Consider the following 19,904-nt stretch of genomic DNA (forward strand, 5'->3'; position numbering starts at 1 on the left):
TACCTTACCGAAAGGAAGTGTTCTTTTCTTTTTGCTTTGGCAAGATTATCTGCGGTGCAGTTTGCCCAGCCGCAAAAGCAAAGGTGCTAAAGATGGACTGGGGATAACGGAACTTCATTAGCTGTTTCCTAAATATTTCTACCACTTCAGGACTCACTTCCTCATCAAATGCTACTTTAATTAACTGCAAATAAAAAGACATAACATGTTAGAGACTGGAAATAATTTAATATGCAACTTTTGAGATCAAAGAAAACTGAAAACGATCCCACAAAGGAAGTAAAATAATATATTAATAAATAAACAGAAATATGTATGTGTTACTGATTATGGCAATTCATTTTATCCATTTTTACTTTATTTTTTAATTTTATATTCTAATGCCAAAATACTTCCACTCTGTAGTGTCTGGAATTCCCATAAAATTAAGACAAAACATCTGAGCAAATCTAAGTAGCAGTTTTTGCACTACACTACACTAGTTAAAACACTACCCATATTTTCTTGCTACATGGGATGGCAAGGGCTGGAAGAGCTCTGGTGGGCCAGGTCCTTGAGGCTAGACAGGACGACACTGGTAAAAGATTGATACTCTCTCACTATACTATAAAATTCTAGCATTCAAAAATTACCACAGCTATCCTTCCATATTTTATTCATTTCAATTCATTCTGCACTTTGCAAACCCTAGAAAACTGTGCTAGTAGCAAAGCATGATAACCAAATTTGACCCTTGGAAAGGGAAGTGCTTTGCACTATCCACACTGATCTCTCTTTCCAGTCAAAATACGGCTTTTATACAGTTTAAAGGGAGCCCTGTCCCACAATTCTTAGCCAGAGGGATGATGGGCAACTCTTATATTTTGAGGATGAGTAATAAAGGAGAGGGAAAATGAGGATCTGTAAAAGGGACACAAACAACTTCCATGGTGGGGGTAAACAAAATAAACATTTCTGAGATATTTGTTATTTTAAAAGTCCCAATTAAGTTACTTTTTATATGTCTTTTGTTTGCCGTACACAAGGCATATCTGATCCTTCGTTTTCATTTTACTTACTTTAGTATTTTCCCTCCAAATGGCTAATAATTCTGTTGTTCTAGGACCTCCTTGAAATGAGGTCTTGAATATTTAGCGGTCACCCTAATATGACATTTTAAATACATTAAAATAATATAGCTGTAGCCATTCTCCCTTGATGAGAGGGGTCTATTTCATATAATATTGAACTTTGGCTGTTAGAAAAGGAACAGAAAGTAAACCATTTGCTGGTTGGTTTTGTTTTGATAACCTAAAACGAAACTACATTAAACAAAAGCAGAGATTATATTTGACCAGGGTCCAGAACCAGAAACTTTGAGTTGTGTCTGCATTTAGCATACTATTGAAGGATGTTAGAAATTTTATTGTTACTGTTAGTCTCCAAAAAGAGCTTTGGAAAACAAAAGGCCAGTTACTGGTTTACTTGAAAGGCATACAAGAGTGACTCCTTAAATTGTTAATTAAATCCATTCATTTATATAGGTTAATGTATATGAGAGAAATATGTTACACAGTGACTATTCAAAACACCAATAAGAAGAAATTGATGACATACTCCTAAATGAAAGACTCTCCATTTTATCAAATTGTGATTTTTTTTGTCTTGAACAAAGTAATGAACTTTTGTAGCAGTAACCAGATCTAGCTAAACATTTCATGTTCTGAAGCCACACTTACATAATTTTAATTCTATTGATTACAATTCTTGAAGATTTCTACCTTACATTCCTCTTCCCTTCATTTAGGGCCTCATCATAGGCTAGATTACCTCATAGACTAAATTCACTGTAGGGGGCTCCTGGCTCTGGGAAAAAAAAATCTCCAGAAGATTCCCAATTCTACAAACTGTCCTGTTCTACATGCCTTTGAAGAATAGCCTGTGATACCTGTCCCTAAACTGGTAAATCCTCAGGAATCTGTACAGATCATGGGGCTCCACCAAAGGTCAGGGCTGCCTATGGAGAGGCCCTGTGCTTCTGGATTAGCTCTCGACCTTGGTGATACCCCAGGCTCCATTTTAACTGTGCTACCATGGACTTCCTCCTGCCATGGAGCCACCCAGAAACACTGGGTGTTCTTATTTTTTCCAGATACACTCCAACAGGATGGAGGAGATTTGATGTACATGCCTTTTGACCTACCCAGACTCAATCTGCTCTTCAGCAGAGACTTTGGACCCAAAGATTGTCCTCCAAAGGGTCCAATGGAGGGGTGAGAGGAGGAGTGAGAGAAACAGGCAATGAAAACCATTTATGCTCTAGTAGATATTGAGTGTATGTGTAGGAAAGCACTTCCGGGTTCCTGTGAGATGCTGAGACCCCGCCAATACCATTGACTTCACAAGGAACAGAGGATACTCAGCCGCTGCCAGGGGCTAGGGTGTTAGTTGCAGCAGGTTATTTTGATGAGATCATAATTTCAGGTGTTTTACAAAGCATAAAGAATAAAGCACTCCATTCTACCTGAAATGATGCTGAGGTGATCTGCAGTCCTTCCTGCATATTCTGTTGCAGCTGGTTCTGTATAGTAATCTTCTTCTCCTTCATAATAGATGCTATGGGAAAGCTCCGGATCACTGTCTGTTCTCCAGCTAAGTATCATAGAATCATTTACAGACACCTTAGGTCATGGAATCATATCTGATGTAGTTATATTTTACTTTGAACAGGTGTTAATGAATGGGTGCAAAGAAATGGAATATAAGGCACATGATCTTGGCTAGAAGGCCAATAACAATCCAGAATTCACTTTAGGCAAAAGGCTTTAAAGCAGGTGATAAATTCCCAAAATATGACATACAACCCAACATTCAGTTAACTAACATTCGTTTTTCCCATTTGACATTAATTAGGATGATTGGAAAAATATTTTTCCATTCTCTCTCTTTCTAAATTGTGGAAATGGCAGAAAAAACTATTTGGTTGTAGTCCAAAAATCTGTCTCTAACTATTAGTAATCTGTCATATTACATTCTGAAGTTTATATATAACTGATATGCATTAGTTTCCTTATATAAAAACTATGAACGTTATGTATTTACATTTTTGCTTGATAAATTAATTTGTTTAATAAAGTAACTAAAACAGAGATTTCCAAACAAGAAAATCTGATCTTTAGAACTACTACACTTCCCATGACATAATTAAACACAATATTTAATCCAGTAATGATTGTTGAGGGGAAAATGTAAACTCCATTACACATGGTTTTCAATATGTCCAAGATAATTGCTTTTTCAATTTCCACCATTCAGACTCACTCCTTGATTACTGCACTTTTATTAGTCTGTGCTATTTTAAAAAAAGTTTGAACATATGCAGACCTTTGAGTTCAGGAATTTATCTCCCCCTCACTGTTAAAGTCCTCAACTACAAGCCCTCATCCTGACATGGCTCATCACTTGACATATGAATCCACTAAACGAGATTTTAATCTTTAGCCATTAATGATATTTTTGTACTTCTCTAGTACAGAGTGCACTGCTGTAGGTTTCACAAATCCTCCATAAAGTAGCATTTTACAGATGAGGAGCGTGAGGCACAGAGAAACTAAATGACTTGTCCAAATCAAACAGTAAGTCTGTGGGAGTGCCAGGAATATACCCAAGAGTCCTGACTGCCAGTCTTCAGCTTTAACCACTATACAACATTCCCTCACTCTTGTGATAACACTACTGAACTGTTTCACCTTGTGCAAGTGACACCTTAAATGACTGCTTCTGTCTGCTTCTTGAAGCAGCTAGTCATGCTACCCACAAGAGCAGAGGCAATTCTTGATTTAGTCTGAAGTGGAGCACAGGATCAGGTCCAAGAGGTGAATATAGCTGGACCGCTTGGTAATACTGACCATAATATAATTAAATTTAACATCCCTGTGACGGAGAAAACACCATAGCAGCCCAACACGGTAGCATTTAATTTCAGAAACGGGAACTACACAAAAATAAGGAGGTTAGTTAAACAGAAATTAAAAGGTACAGCACCAAAGGTAATATCCCTGCAAGCTGCATGGAAAATTTTTAAAGAGACCATAATAGAGGCTCAACTTAAATGTACACCCCACATTAAAAAACACAGAAGAGAACCAAAAGAGAGCCACCGTGGCTAAACAACAAAGTAAAAGAAGCAGTGAGAGGCAAAAAGGCATCCTTTAAAAAGCGGAAGTTAAATCATAGTGAGGAAAACAGAAAGGAGCATAACTCCAGCAAATGAAGTGTACAAATAAAATTAGGAAGGCCAAAAAAAGAATTTGAAGTACAGCTAGCCAAAGACTCAAAAAGTAATAGCAATTTTTTTTTTTTTAAAGTACATCAGAAGCAGGAAGCCTGCTAAACCACCAGTGGGGCCACTGGACGATTGAGATGCTAAAGGAGCACTCAAGGACGATAAGGCCATTGTGGAGAAACTAAATGAATTCTTTGCATCAGTCTTCATGGCTGAGGATGTGAGGAAAATTCCCAAACCTGAGCCATTCTTTTTAGGTGACAAATCTGAGGAACTGTCCCAGATTGAGGAGTCCTTAGAGGAGGCTTTGGAACAAATTGATAAAGTAAACAGTAATAAGTACCAGGACCAGATGGTGTGAAACTGCAGGACTACTACCTGTAGTCTGTAACCTATCTTTTAAATCAGATTCTGTACCAAATGACTGGAGGATAGCTAATGTGATGCCAATTTTTAAAGAAGGCTCCAGAGGTGACCACGGCAATTACAGGCCGGTAAACCTGACTTCAGTACCGGGCAAACTAGTTGAAACTATAGTAAAGAACAAAATTGTCAGACACATAGATGAACATAATTTGTTGAGGAACAGTCAACATGCTTTTTGTAAAGGGAAATCATGCCTCACCAATCTATAAAAATTCTTTGAGGGGGGGTCAACAAGAATGTGGACAAGGGGGATCCAGTGGATATAGTGTATTTAGATTTTCAGAAAGCTTTTGACAAGGTCCCTCACCAAAGGCTCTTAAGCAAAGTAAGCAGCCATGGGATAAGAGGGAAGGTTCTCTCATGGATTGATAACTGGTTAAAAGATAGGAAACAAAGGGTAGGAATAAATGGTCAGTGTTCAGAATGGAGAGACGTAAATAGTGGTGTCCCCCAGGGGTCTATACTGGGCCCAGTAGTATTTAACAGATTCATAAATGATCTGAAAAAAGGGGTAAACAGTGAGGTGGCAAAATTTGCAGATGATACAAAACTACTCAAGATAGTTAAGTCCCAGGCAGACTGCGTAGAGCTACAAAAGGAGCTCTCAAAACTGGGTGACTGGGCAACAAAATGGCAGATAAAATTCAATGTTGATAAATGCAAAGTAATGCACATTGGAAAACATAATCCCAATGATACATATAAAATGATGGGGTCTAAATTAGCTGTTACCACTCAAGAAAGAGATCTTGGAGTCACTGTGGATGGTTCTCTGAAAACATCCACTCAATGTGCAGTGGCAGTCAAAAAAGCGAACAGAATGTTGGGCATCATTAGGAAAGAGATAGATAATAAGACAGAAGATATCATATTGCCTCCATATAAATCCATGGTATGCCCACATCTTGAATACTGCATGCAAATGTGGTCGCCCCATCTCATAAAAGATATATTGATATTGGAAAAGATTCAGAAAAGGGCAACAAAAATGATTAGGGGTATGGAATGGCTGCCGTATGAGGAGAGATTAATAGGATTGGGACTTTTCAGCTTGGAAAAGAGATGACTAAGGGGGGATATGATAGAGGTCTATAAAATCATGACTGGTGTAGAGAAAGTAAATAAGGAAGTGTTATTTACTCCTTCTCATAACACAAGAACTAGGGGCCACCATATGAAATTAACAGGCAGCAGATTTAAAACAAACAAAAGGAAGTATTTTTTCCACACAGCGCACAGTCAACCTGTGGAACGCCTTACCAGAGGATGTTGTGAAGGCCAAGACAATAACAGGGTTCCAAAAAGAACTAGATAAATTCATGGAGGATATGGCCATCAATGGCTATTAGTCAGGATGGGCAGGGATGGTGTCCCTAGCCTCTGTTCCTCTGGGAACATGCGACAGCGGATGGATCACTTGATGATTACCTTTTCTGTTCATTCCCTCTGGGGTATCTGGCAATGACTACTATTGGAAGACCGGATACTTGCCTAGAGGGACCTTTGGTTTGACCCAGTATGGCTGTTCTTATGTTAAGTATGAACAGAAAGCTCAAAGTATATTTTTATTGTATTTTAAGTAAATAGGACCCCAAAGGACTACTGTAACATGGGAACAATGCTAAAATTCAGTACCTAAAAACTCAGGTGGATATTTGGATTGCAGATAAATTAAAATGTAACATCAAAAATAAATATCATTATATTTAGTGATAAAGTCAAGAATCTAGGCACATGGTTTATTTCTGTACAGATGATCAACATGAATTAAATTAATACTTAATTGAATTCTTAGCAGTTTTTTGTTGGGTAGATTTGTTTTGATGGTCTTGCTTAAATAAACTGCAGGGCCAGTTCAAGGTCTCTCATACCTGCCAGACCATATATTATTCTGATCTTAGTAAGAAAGACCATACCTAATTGATCATGAGGAGTGCCTTTAAATATAATTCTGTATGTGGTAAGGAACAAAGCTCCTTCTGCTGGGAGAATATGGGGACCTCCGAGCAATCCTCCTGTTGCTTCCTCTCTCCCATCAGGATCCAGCAGCACACGGAGACCATCACACACAAACTCTTCTCCTGGCAGCAAAGCTGGTCGCAGAATCTTAGGCTGAGACCAAATATAAGAATTTTAAATGTAAGTATAATGTACAGTATAACACTGCAATCTACCAAATTGGTATTTGACATGAAAAAAATTAATTTCAAAACTGTTGAGACTGACTCTGCGAGAGGCTGAGTTTGGACTCAACTCAATAAAATTGGTCTTAAGTAGTTGTCATGCCACCACTTTTTTATGTTCAGAGATTTGTCTCTGCTACTTTCACAAGTTCATATTTCATGAGACCAAAGCCAAACAATTTATCAATCACTGGTGGAAAATTTCTTGATTATACTGTTCAGTGATCAGATATCTCTTCATAATATTAGAAAAAGGAAGGCTGAAGCCACGTCAAACTGTGTACGATTCCAATACGTGTAACCAACACAAACACCTTTTATAATACTTACCTTCTGTATTGGTGGTAGTCTTCTACTCTCTCGATGGACGGCCTCCAGAGTCTCAATGTGCATTGCTACAATCCCTGGGAATCAGTGACACCATAAATTAAACCTCACACAATATAAGAAAGAGTAAAACAAACTAAATATAACTCCACGGTTTGAAATCCTAGAGTTAAACTGTCAAGGAAAAACAGCGTAGATGTCATCAATGGCTATTTGGAATTCATCAAGGATTACAGTCTAGGAAACAAACCCATAAACTATACTGAAAACAACAAACCAAAAATACACTTCTACTGGAAAATATCAGTTTCCAGAGAAAGAAGTGACAATTTTGCAAATTTACATTTTTTTAAACCAGTTCTTACCTGGTATCATGCAATGAAGGCTCTTGATGTGATCCTGTGTAACTCCACTCTCTGTACATACTTTGTCTATAAACCTGGTGATGAAGCGTACAACTGCATTGGCAATATCATTGTTCTCAGAGTCTTCAAACCCACTTTCGGTGTCATAGCTCTCTGCAACACTGCCGGCAATACTACAGAAGAAAAGGAAAAAAACCTGCTAGTGTAAAAAAATCCAGTTAGCTAACCATAACGCACAGAGAATAACTACCATATATTTTTTGTCTAATGAGTCTGCTGTATTCAGTGTAGCTAAATATATTGTCCACTTTGCCTCTACACTTCAGGCACAGTTTCAGATACTAACAATATAAACACCAGTGTATGCTGGTGCCATCTCTACAATAGTACTCCCACTGCTGGAGCTGCACTGGTGAATAAATAAGGTAGAAAACAAGTCTGATATAGACAGGAACAGTTCCTTAAAAAGGAAAATCCTTTTAAGTCTGGTCCCATGTCTCCTCTTCATTATACACAAAGAGAAGGATACTGACCCTATGCAGTAACTGTGGTTCTTCAAGACGTGCATCTCCGCGTGTGCGCCACTCTAGGTGTGCATGCGTCTCATGAGCCTCAGATAGGAGATTTTAGGTAGCAATGCCTGTTCAGCCCGCACATGCAGCCCATACAGTCTCATGCTCTGCACCATAGCCATACAGAGCTGTGCAGGTGAACTGCCCTCAGTTCCTTTTTTTCCCAGCTGAATTCCATCACAAAGAACTCGGAAGCAGAGGAGATAAGGGCAAGTAGTGGAGCACCCATAGGGACAGTCTGCTTCTCGAGTGTTTCTTGCTCTTTCTTGGCTGTGGTGAACAGGTCTTCTGCGTGATGCCCCAACATCAAAATAAGCAGTGGAGTGTAATGGGCTCTATCTCCCATTTGTGATCCCGTGAGAAGTGCCTACTGAGGGTATCTGCTGTGATGTTTTGCATGCCAGGAAAGTAAGCTGCTGAGATGCTGATCTGATTTAGAATGCACCAATTCCAAAGCCTCACTGCTCCAGAGCAGAGGGAAGATGATCTCGCTCCCCCCTTGATGCCACATTGATGTAAGCTTCTATGAACTCCAAACTTTGCACTGGGGTTAAGGTGGACTTTTGGATTTTTAATTGTAGTCCCAGTCTGAGAAATAGGTCTATGGCCCTCTGAGTGGCCAGTGAGACTTCATTGTAGGAGAGTCCCTTGAGCAGCCAATCATCAAGGTATGGGAAAATCAGAATTCCTTGTCTGTGAACATGAGGAGCCATCACTGAGAGAAATTTTTAGAACACTTTGGGTGCAGAGGAGAGACCGAACGGGAAAGCCTTGTATTAAAAATACTCTTGACGGAGAGCAAAGTGTAGGAAGCTTCTGTGGAAGGGGTGAATTGCTATATGAAAGTAAGTAGGTCAAGAGCCGAGAACCAAACCCCTTTGTCCAGTGATGGAATTATTGCTGCAAAAATTATCATCTTGAATTTTGAATCTTTGCAAATCTGTTAAGTAATCTTAGATCCACAAAGGATTTCCAGCCACAATTCTTTTTTGGAACCAGGAACTACCTGGAATAAAACCGCATCCCTCTGTTTTTCATAGGAACTGGTTCTATAGCACCCAAATTCAGGAGGAAGTCTATTTCCTGTCATCGGAGGTACTTGTGAGAGGGGTCCCTGAAGATGGATAGGGAAATGGGGTGGGATGGCCGGAGGGAAGTAAAGTGGATGGAGTATTCTGTTGAAATGATCTCCAAAGCCCCCAGGTCCATAGGGATATGTTCCCAAGCTCAGTGGAAGTGAGAGAGATGGTCACCAAAGCGAGGGAGACATGCAGATTGTTGAAGTAGGTATGAGTGGGACTGGTAACTGAACACCTCGACCATCCTGTCAAAATTGGTGTGTCAAAATTGTGGGTTGTCAGGTTAATGCCTGAGAAATAGGTGGTCTCTTCTTTTGGAACTGTTGTCTCTTATGCTGGAGTAGGTAAGGTACTTGGGAGGCAAGTAGGGTGACCCAATGTCCTGATTTTATAGGGACAGTCCTGATTTTTGGGTCTTTTTCTTATATAGGCTCCTATTAACCCCCCCTGCCCTCCCCATTTGCTGTTTGGTCACCCTAGAGGCAAGAAACAGAGTGGGACAAGATCTCTGTGCTGTCTGGGACTTACTAAACTTTCTTTTTTGTGAAAGGGTATAAATTCCCAGAGAACGCAAGTTGAGCCTGAGTCTTTCAAAGTATGCAGGGACTTGTCTGTCTTTTTCGCAAACAGCTTCAATCCATCGAAAGGAAGATCCTCAATTGTATTTTGGAATTTCCCTGGAAGCCCCGAGAGCTTCAGCCAGGAGGCCCTCCTCATTACTACCACTGTGGAGATAGAACAAGCTGCTGTATCAGTGGCATCCAGAGAGGCCTGCAGTGATGTCCTGGCCAGCAGCTGACCCTCTGCAATGATTGCCTGAAATTGTTCCCTCTGCTCTGATGGAAGATTCTCAATAAAGGAATTAAACTTCAAATAGTTAGTATTTCACCACGAGGGCTGGATAGGTGGTGATCTTAAATTGTAGAGTACCCCACAAACATGATTTAAGCCCAAATAAGTCAAGATGATTTTGGTCTTTGTCATATGATGTTGATTTAGCGTGGTGCTGTCTTCCACATTTGTTTACAGTGTTAACCACAAGGGCGTTGTGGGAGGGATGCGAAAATAAAAATTTTTATTTCTTGCACAGTTTTATATGCTCTGTGAACATTTATTATAATATTTTACCCAACACCTGTTATTGGAAAGGTCATAAAATGCTTTACAAATTTCGACCAGCAAGGTGCTCTGCACAGGTGGACCCCTGTGCTTGCATAGAACTTCACTTACTTCACCAGGACTTTGTGTATTTAGAGCAGTTTGCAGGATTAGGACCTTAGGCTAACGTACAAAATGCACAGAATGATCACATCATCCACTACGGAATTGCCTTACAGCCTTAATTGCTACCAAAGGAAATATTGCTTTGCTGGCATAAAGTTTTTAGTAGCTCAATACTCTGAAACTGCTTAGAGAAGTAAGGATTTCTGTGCATTGTGTCAAAGGAGAAAATGGCACTTTTTGGATGATATTAAAACATTATGTTGATATTACTGGTATTATGAATACAAAGCACTGCAAACTGAACAGTAGGTTAGAAAGAATATCAGCAGGAATTACAATTCCAAAGGTCCTTACTTTTACATTGTTACAAAGGTTGTTAACATAGGACATGAACTTCCATTATTGTAAAGTGCTCCTGCATTTAATTTTTATAATTAATACAGTATTTTTATTAAAAGGACTGAGTTACATCCCACAATTGCTTACTACCAAACCATGTCTTTTCATTTACGCACCTATTTGTGACAATGCTGTTGCTTCCACTCTCCCAGTCTCCTGTAGCTGATGTTCTCAATAGTTTGTTCTTACTTGTGTCCAGTGGCACTAGCAGGTAGACCATGAGGTTAGCAAAATGAATTGCCTGACTGAAAACTGTACTTTCCTCATTCTGTATTAGCTCCTGCTGAGTTTCTTTATTGAGTGTTGGCCATAAACGCAACTGCTCAGCAGCCAGGTCCATGGCTGTTTTTTCCTGGTCCAGACCTACAGAATTTTTCTCCTAGAATAAACATTGCCACATAAAAGCAATAGATGATAGAGTTATATTACTAACATTAAGAAAAGAAATATTAACATTAATTCCAAAGTGTTGAATCTTCATTTCATTATATAAAATGTAAAAAAAAATAAGAATAATCTAACACTTATATCTACTTGTAATAGGACTTAAGGATTGCATCCTTAAGTGAATTAAGGTATTGTACTGAAATAATGCAAATAGCATAGTATAGCCAAGTTCAATTTAATAATTTGATTCAGTTCTAGTGTTTTCTAGCCCATACCATCTTTGTGTATTCATTTTTTGCTGAGTTGGGTTTAACAGTCTATTATATAGCTGTTCCTTTCAGCTTGCAGAGTCTTAACTCAGGCAGAGATCAAGCTTGAATTGGATGGAGAAATAAGATGCAGCTAATTGCCTGACAGCTGATTTTGTCCAAAGTCCTCTGGCATTCAGGTGAGGCTTGTGTAGATATAAATAAAAAATGGTTACTCACCTTCTTGTAACTGTTTTTCTTCGAGATGTGTTGTTCATGTCCATTCCAACCAGGTGTGTGTGCGCTGCGTGCACGCCAGCCAGAAGATTTTTCCCTTAGCAGCGTCTGTAGGGTCATCCTGGGCGCCCCCTGGAGTTGCGCCTTCATGGCGCCCAATATAGGGCCCTGCCAACTCCCCACCCCCTCAGTTCCTTCTTGTCGGTTACTCCGACAGAGGGGTAGGAGGGTGGGTATTGGAATGGACATGAACAACACAACTTATCTCGAACAACAGTTACGAGAAGGTGAGTAACTGTTTTTTCTTCTTCGAGTGCTTGTTCATGTCCATTCCAACCAGGTGACTCACAAGCCAAAGTTCAGGAGGTGGGGTCGGAGTCATCCACTGATTGGAGCACAGCTCGTCCAAAGGTCGCATCGTCTCTGGCCTTCTGTGTGATCGCATAGTGCGTCATAAACGTGTATCGAGGACCACGTTGCCGTTCTGCAGATCTTCTGAGTGGGGACCTGCGCCAGGAATGCAGCTGAGGAGGCCTGAGCCCTGGTGGAGTGAGCGGTGATCAGCGGAGCCGGCACCTTCGCCAGGCCATAACACTCCTGAATGCAAGACGTGATGCATGACGAGATGCGCTGGGATGAAACGGGGAGGCCCTTCATCCTCTCCGCCACCGCTACAAATAACTGGACAGACTTTTGGAATGGTTTGGTTATCTCTATATAGAAGGCCAGCGCTCTGCGGACATCCAGTGAGTGAAGCCTTCGCTCCCTGTCACAGGAATGTGGCTTAGGATAAAACACTGGGAGGAAGATGTCCTGGTTCATGTGAAACTGGGAGACAACTTTAGGGAGAAAAGCTGGGTGTGGTCTGAGCTGTCCTTATGAAATACTGTGTAAGGGGGCTCGGATGTAAGTGCCCTGTGCTCCGACACTCTCCTAGTTGAGGTTATCATCACCAGGAACGCCACCTTGTAAGAGAGATAAAGCAGGGAGCACATCACAATTGGCTCAAATGGGGGGCCCGTAAGTCTGGCGAGGACCAGGTTAAGGTCCTAGGCTGGGGCAGGCTGATGAGTTTGCGGGTAGAGCCTGTCGAGCCTTTGAGGAAACAGGTAACCATGGGGTTCGCGAAGACCAAGAAGCCGTCTGCGCCCAGATGGAGATGGTGGCCAAGTGGACCCTTATTGACGACAATGACAGAGCCTGTTGTTTAAGATGGAAGAGGTAGTCCAGTATGAAAGGGACTGGGGCGAGCGTCGGCGACTGATGCTGCTGCTGCTCCGACCAGAGAGAGAACCTCTTCCACTTGGCAAGGTACGTTGCCATTGTAGAGGGCTTCCTACTGCCAAGGAGAACTTGTCTGACTTGATCAGAACAGGACAGTTCCATAGCATTTAGCCATGGAACATCCAAGCTGTGAGGTGGAGTGACTCTAGGTTTGGGTGCCGGAGGCGGCTGTGATCCTGCGTGATCAGGTCCGGGACCAACGGCAAGGTGAGTGGGGTCACCACAGACATTTCTGGGAGTGATTTGAACCAGTGCTGGCATGGCTATGCTGGAGCTATCAATATGACCCAGTCCCAGTCTCTGTGGACCTGGAGGAGCACCTTGTGGACCAGCGGTATTGATGGGAAGGCGTAGAGGAGATGGTCCCCCCACAGAAGAAGGAAGGAATCCACGATGGAACCCAGACTGTGATTCACAAAGGAGAAAAATAGTTGACACTTCCTGTTGCTGCGTGTGGCGAACAGGTCTATCTGGGGAAAGCCCCAGAGATGAAAAATTGAGCTCACTACGTCCGGCCGGAGGGACCACTCGTGGCTGTGAAAAGTTTGGCTGAGGCTGTCTGCCAGCTCGTTCTGCACCCCAGGAAGGTATGAAGCCTGCAGGTGTATCGAGTGCTCTACACAAGTCCTACAGCATGAGGGCTTCCAGGCACAGGGGAGAGGAGCATGCACCCCCTATCTGTTGATATAAAACATCGCCGTAATGTTGTCCATGAGGACTGATATTCTGAAAACCTGGCACTCCAGACGCACTGCTCTCAGCTCTCTGACGTTGATATGCTGAGCGAGATCTGCCTGACACTAGAGGCCCTGAGGTCTCCCAAATGTCCCCCCAGCCCAGATGTGAGGCATCTGTCACTAATAAAAGGGATGGCTGGGAGCTGGTGAAAGGTACTCCCACACAAACCACCTGTGGGTTGAGCCACCAAAGGGCAGGGTAGGGCTGTCCAGAGAGTCCCGGGCCGGTCGATAAATCGATGTCGGCCATGACTGAAGTGGGCGAAGTCTGAGTCTGGAATGCTGTATTACGTAGGTGCACGCAGCCATGTGCCGCAGCAGGTTCAGGCAGTTCCTTGCTGTAGTCGTAGGGAACTGTCTGAGGCCTCGTATGATGTCCCCTAGAGACTGAAACCTGGTTTCCGGGAGGTTCGTCCTGGCTTAGGTCAAGTTCAGCACTGCGCCTATAAACTCTATCCTCTGCACCGGGGACAGAGTGGATTTGGCCTCGTTGAAAAGGAGACCTAGTTCAAGGAAGGTCCTTCTTATGAAGCCGACCTGGTCCTCCACTTGGGATCTGGAGTGGCCTTTGATCAGCCAGTTGTTGAGCTAAGGGAAAACCTGAATCCGGCGCTTGCGCAGGAACAGTGCGACGACTGCCATGCATTTGGTGAAAACGCAAGGTGCTGCTGACAGGCCAAAAGGGAGGACGGTAAACTGATAGTGGCTGTTGTTCACCACAAATCTGTGAGGAGGAATTATTGCTATGTGGAAATAAGTGTCTTTAAATAGAGGGAAGCGTACCAGTCTCCTGGATCCAATGAGGAGATAATGGAACTCAGCGAGACCATGAGGCATTTGAGTTTCTTTACGAACATGTTGAACTGCTGCAGGTCCAGGATGAGTCTGAGGCCACCCTTGGCTTTCGGTATTAGGAAATACTGAGAGTAGAAACCCTTGCCCCCGAGGAACCTCTTCCACTGTCCTTACCAAGAGGAGGGAGTGCACTTCCTGAATTAGAAGTTGCTTGTGAGAGGGGTCCCTGAAGAGGAACAGGGAAGGGGGGTAGAGGGGTGGGAGGGCACAGAATTGGATGGAATATCCCCTCTCTACTGTGCAGAGCACCCAACAGTCTGAGGTAATATGGGACCAAGCACGGTAGAAAGGGGATAGATGGGATGAGAAGGTAAGAGGGGATAGATCCAGATTCTGAACTGGTGAGCTGTCCTCGACCGCACCTTCAAAAGGTGGGGAAAGGGGGGGGTCTGGGGCCGGCCGAAGGCTTGGGCTGACCAGAGGCTCTGCCCCGAGGAGGGGTGCTGCCTCCTCCCTACTACTCCTATTCCTCCTATGAGGAGCGTCCTGGTGGTTCTGAATCTGATAGAACCTAGGGGTAGGCTGAAGTCTGAAATGCCTACGCTGAGTAGCTGGTGTGTGAAGCCCCAGAGATCAGACGGTGGCCCTTGAGTCCTTCAGATTATGAAGTCTCTTGTCCATTTGATCAGAAAACAGGGTTGAGCACTCGAAGTGGAGGTCCTGGATCGTTTGTTGGACCTCATGTGGTAGTCCAGAGACCTGGAACCAGGAGACCTGCCTCATTACCACCCCCGTGGCCAGTGTGCGTAAGGCTGCATCTGCCGCGTCCAAAAGCCGCCTGTAGGGAAGCCCGGAAGATCAGCTTTCCCTCCTCCTCTAGTGTGGAGAACTCCGCGCAAGAGTCTTGTGGCAGGAGCTCCACAAACTTGGCCATCGCAGTGCAGGTATTGTGCGCATATATGCTTATGATGGTCTGCTGGTTTGCGATGCGGAGCTGTAGGCCCCTGTTGAATAGACCTTCCTGCCAAACAGGTCGAGTTTCGCCGCCTCCTTATTTTTTGGGATGGGACCTTGGAAGCCCTGACGTTCCTGCTGATTGGCTGCATCAACCACCACCGAGTCAGGGCGTGGGTGGGTATATAAGTGTTCATACCCCATAGATGGTATGAAATAGCATCTTTTGTTTCTCTTGGCCATAGGGGCCAGAGAAGCAGGGGTCTGCCACAGGGCTTTAGTGGTATCAACTACTGTCTTTATCAGTGGCAGGGCTACCCCTGATGGACCCGAGGGTGCGAGGATATCCACGACTGGGTCCGACTCCTCCACCGCCTGTATGCCCAGGCTTTGGGCAGCCCAGCGCAGGAGCTGCTGGAGAACCAGATTATCCTCCACAGCTGGTGCCGCTGATGCCCCCGCGACCGCTTTATCTGGCAAGGATGATGAGGAGATAACTGGAGCGGACTTTGCTCACTGCCTTCAGCACCCTTTGGGTCTCTTGGCACGCAGTATTCGATGGGATGCGGTACCGGGGCCGCTGGAGGTGGGAGTCTTGGTGCCGTGGTTGGTGCGGGAGCTGCTAGATCCGGTGATGACGACCTCGTCGATGCTGGTGGAGTCGGAGCTGAAGCCATCGGAGCTGTTGTTTGTAACAGCGGGGCCAGCACTTTGGTCGGTGGTGCCACTGTAGGTGGAACAAAGGACACCAAAGACACCGACCGGGACCTTGGACCTGACCCTGATGGTACGCCCATTGAGATGATGGCTGCCACTGCTGCAGCCACGGTGCCAGGTAGGGCTGGTGGCTCTGGTGGGATCTGGATCTCCTGCTTCTGGACCTGCTGGAGCAATAGGAGTCTGCCTCTGTGTACGGGCCATGCCAGGGAGAGGTGTGCCGGAGGTGCAGATCAGCGCACCATCAGTACTGGTTTGCTCCTAGATTGGAAGTGGGGCCATGCAGTCACCGGCGACTTGTCCCTCCTGGTTTTATTGGCACTTGGCCACCTCAAACACCTCCAGTGTCGATGGGAAGTAGAAGTAGTTGCCTTGGTGATCCAGGGATGGTGGGGGGTTCGGACTCGACTGGACCCCAGCCTCTACTTTTTTAGCGGCCCTTGGGATTGAGAGTGGTGCCACACCGAGGATGGCTTCTTATGGCCCGAGCCAAGACAGTGTTGAGGGGCCTTGGAGTCCTTAGCTGGCACCAGTTCTGCACCATCGGCGCCGGAGCACTGCGTACTGACGAAGAGGTACTCGGCGCAGGTTGGTGGATCCGGGGTCGGAGTGTGGTCGTAGCGCCGCCTCCATTAACAGGATTTTAAGTTTCTGCTCCCGGCCTTTAAGGGTTCTGGGTTGGAAACTCTTACAGATCCTGCACCTTTCTCTCTGGTGGCTCTCTCTGAGGCACCACAGACAGGAAGAGTGAGGGTCACTCCTGGGCATAAATTTGCCACTTCTCACAGAGCTTAAACCCTGGAGATTTGGACATACCCCAGAGGTGGGGAAAATGTTGTCAGCGGGAAAGCCCCCCAAACAAAGCTAAACTATTAAAACTGTATCTAACTACTAACCAACTAAAGAACTATTTATACCATATGTACACGAAAAGTACAGAAGACACTGCCAAAGCACTTGTCACAAGAGCAAGCGATGTTCCAGCTAGTCATCACTGGCGGTAAGAAGGAACTGAAGGGTTAGGCGTCAGCAGGGCACTATATTGGGCGCCATGAAGGCGCGACTCCAGGGGTGCCCAGGCCAACCTTATGGACGCTGCTAAGGGAAAAATCTTCCGGCTGGTGTGCACGCGGCGCACACACACTTGGTTGGAAAGGACGTGAACAAGCACTCGAAGAAGAATTTATAGCACAGCTTAAATGTTCATGTTTTCACACGCTGGATTCCAATTCAAGCATTTGCTCTCTGTAAACTCAGTAGATGGCACGTAGGCTAATTATATGATAGCCTGAGGAAATTCAAATAAAGACATCAGGTAGCTGATATCACGTATCCTCATTTAGCTGAGGATAAAGAATTAAAATAGCAGAGATGTATTCTATGTGGAAATTTTTTTCCAAGTAATTTTCAGTACAATTATGCATTATTTGGGAATGTAAATATGGGTGTCTGCATGTGCCTCCCCCCCTACAGCACCTTCCTTCGCTCTGCAACTTCCCACACACTGCAAGTGGACAAGGGACTTCTTCATTCAGCAACTTTTCCCATCCCCCTGAGAAATCACATGACTGGGGGTGCGTTCTCTGCATCTCATTCTTCCCAAGCCCATATGGTTATGTGGAGCTATACTCTGCAGCTCTCTCTCTTCTCATCATACGTCCCTGGTAGTACTTCTCTTTCAAATCACATGATTAGGGATGGTGGTTCTGGGGAGTTCACATAACAGAAGAGGATAGGGATGGCCCAGTAGATCATACCTGGCATGCAGATACACAGCTTGGTGGAACATTCTTATTTTAGTATTTTCTGAATGCACACATCATCCACCCATTCTTCCATTACAGAAACACTTTCCCCCAGCTGGGACAGTGAATTATGTTGTTTGGGAGCTATAAATGATCTGAAGCTAAGGGAGCTAAGTGCTGATCAATCGAGAAGGCTAAAACCTGTTTTCCTGCTTAGCAAAATGTCTCTGGAATGCAATATAAAGTTTGCATACTATAAATTCACTAAAAAGGACCTTTTTTTGCTTAGGAAATTAAAGGAAAATATATGTTAGTGGAATGTCAAAGTTGAAACAGCAATGAAATTCAGAACTTTCCTTCATACCCGGACATAACTCCCTGTGATGGAGACCTTTGGGTATCAGGGAGTAAAAAAAAAATTAAAGTTTTATTATTTGTCATTAATCTGCCATAAATCAAGGGCAATATATTGTAAAGTATGTCCACAAGTTATATTTCACAACTTTCCCCCCATAACTTAGATAAATTTCAGATGCAGATTACGGAACAAAGTTAATAACATATCTATTTAATGTGGAAATAGCAACAAGAAAACACTAAATTTGTAGAAGTGGTGAGAGCAATAAACTTACATCTTCATGTCTTTTGTTGCATGTAAAATGTCAGCCACTATACTGGAGTAACAGTTTTTTTGCACTTCATTTATTTTATATGTTCTCTTACCTTTTGCTTCAAACGTATTGTATGATTGTCTTCCCTAGCTGTGAAATAGAGGGAACGAACTTGATTTTGCACATCACTATAAAATGTGGTTTCCCAAAACTGTTGGTTAGTCCATATAGAGTGGTCTTGTACACAGGTGTAAGCAAACTGACTAACTCCAGGTGCCAGTTTCTGAAAGCACAGAAATAAGAAGATCAGCTAAAATACCATCAACATGTATATTGATATATTTTTACAACAGTGGAATATGCAGGTTCAGTACACTTTATCTATCTTAGAGTTTTGTTTACTTTAAAAGTTGTAGTCTGATAAGATCCATTGCAATGTATCTCTTCAGATCTATAGTAACACGGGAAAAAGAAAAAATACTTACATGTAATTCTGCTTCTTTGAAGATATCATCTCAAAGGATGATTCTCACTCTAGGGTCTCGATCTGCCAGTACAAGACAGGATCTGCTTGGGTTGCACTGGAGGCAAGACTCATGAGTGAAAATCCTGTGATGATGGTATCTTTAAAGAATAATTTTTTAATACAAAATATAGCTTAGTTGCCAAACAGTATATAATCTTTCACTTTTTATTACTGATATTCTAAAGCCATACAGTATGAATAATGGATCATCAAAGAAGTGTTAGGATATTCATCCATGTAAAGTTTATTCTGTACTTTATGTATTTCAGAGTAAGAAATGCAATCATGTAATTTCAAATAACCAATATATTAGCAAAATATCAAATTTCCAAATAAAAATCATGGGTTTGAAATTGAACCCTATTCTCCTGGAGTAATGTGATGGAGTGAATTTGGCCTTTAAGGCTCCATCCTGGGGGCCCTGTGGTACTACCTCACTGTGCCCAAAGAAGCAACCGGTTGAGAGGAAAAGAGCAATGAAGATGGGTCCTCCAGATTTGCTTAGAGAGGACTCTTCAGAGCAGCCATTTTGAAAACCACAAGAAACCTGGTCCTCAAAGGGCCAGAAGAGCTAGAAATACTTAATCAGGGTCCTGCTGGACCATAAAAAAAGGAGCTGCCTGGCCTTAGCAGTTCAGTTTCTGTCTGGGACCAGAGGAGTGAAGGAGGGTTCTCCTCTCGGGCCAAAGGAGCCAACTATTAGACAGATTTATAGCTGGCTGAACTTACATAGCTGGGATTGTAGAGAGAGAAGAACCAGAAGATACTGGCCCTGAGAGAGGGCTAGAGTTAAAAGGGCCCGGTATGAAGAAGCCCAGGGAAAT

General features: G+C 43.3%; 1 protein-coding gene across 3 annotated transcripts in view; it reads right to left on the reverse strand.

The window, feature by feature from the left end:
• Positions 1 to 19,904, reverse strand: part of SBF2 (SET binding factor 2) — a 586,194-nt gene that overhangs the window by 78,826 nt on the left and 487,464 nt on the right. For all 3 annotated transcript variants that reach the window (XM_054025187.1, XM_054025186.1, XM_054025185.1), the window contains exons 18-24: positions 18,667 to 18,837; positions 10,956 to 11,218; positions 7,566 to 7,738; positions 7,204 to 7,277; positions 6,607 to 6,802; positions 2,504 to 2,631; positions 9 to 184 (exon numbers count right to left, since the gene is read on the reverse strand). In XM_054025187.1, the coding sequence (XP_053881162.1) occupies positions 9 to 184; positions 2,504 to 2,631; positions 6,607 to 6,802; positions 7,204 to 7,277; positions 7,566 to 7,738; positions 10,956 to 11,218; positions 18,667 to 18,837 (1,181 nt within the window). The remainder of the gene's footprint in view (positions 1 to 8; positions 185 to 2,503; positions 2,632 to 6,606; positions 6,803 to 7,203; positions 7,278 to 7,565; positions 7,739 to 10,955; positions 11,219 to 18,666; positions 18,838 to 19,904) is intronic.

This window comes from Malaclemys terrapin, chromosome 4 (assembly GCF_027887155.1).
Source record: "Malaclemys terrapin pileata isolate rMalTer1 chromosome 4, rMalTer1.hap1, whole genome shotgun sequence".
Taxonomy (NCBI): domain Eukaryota; kingdom Metazoa; phylum Chordata; order Testudines; family Emydidae; genus Malaclemys; species Malaclemys terrapin.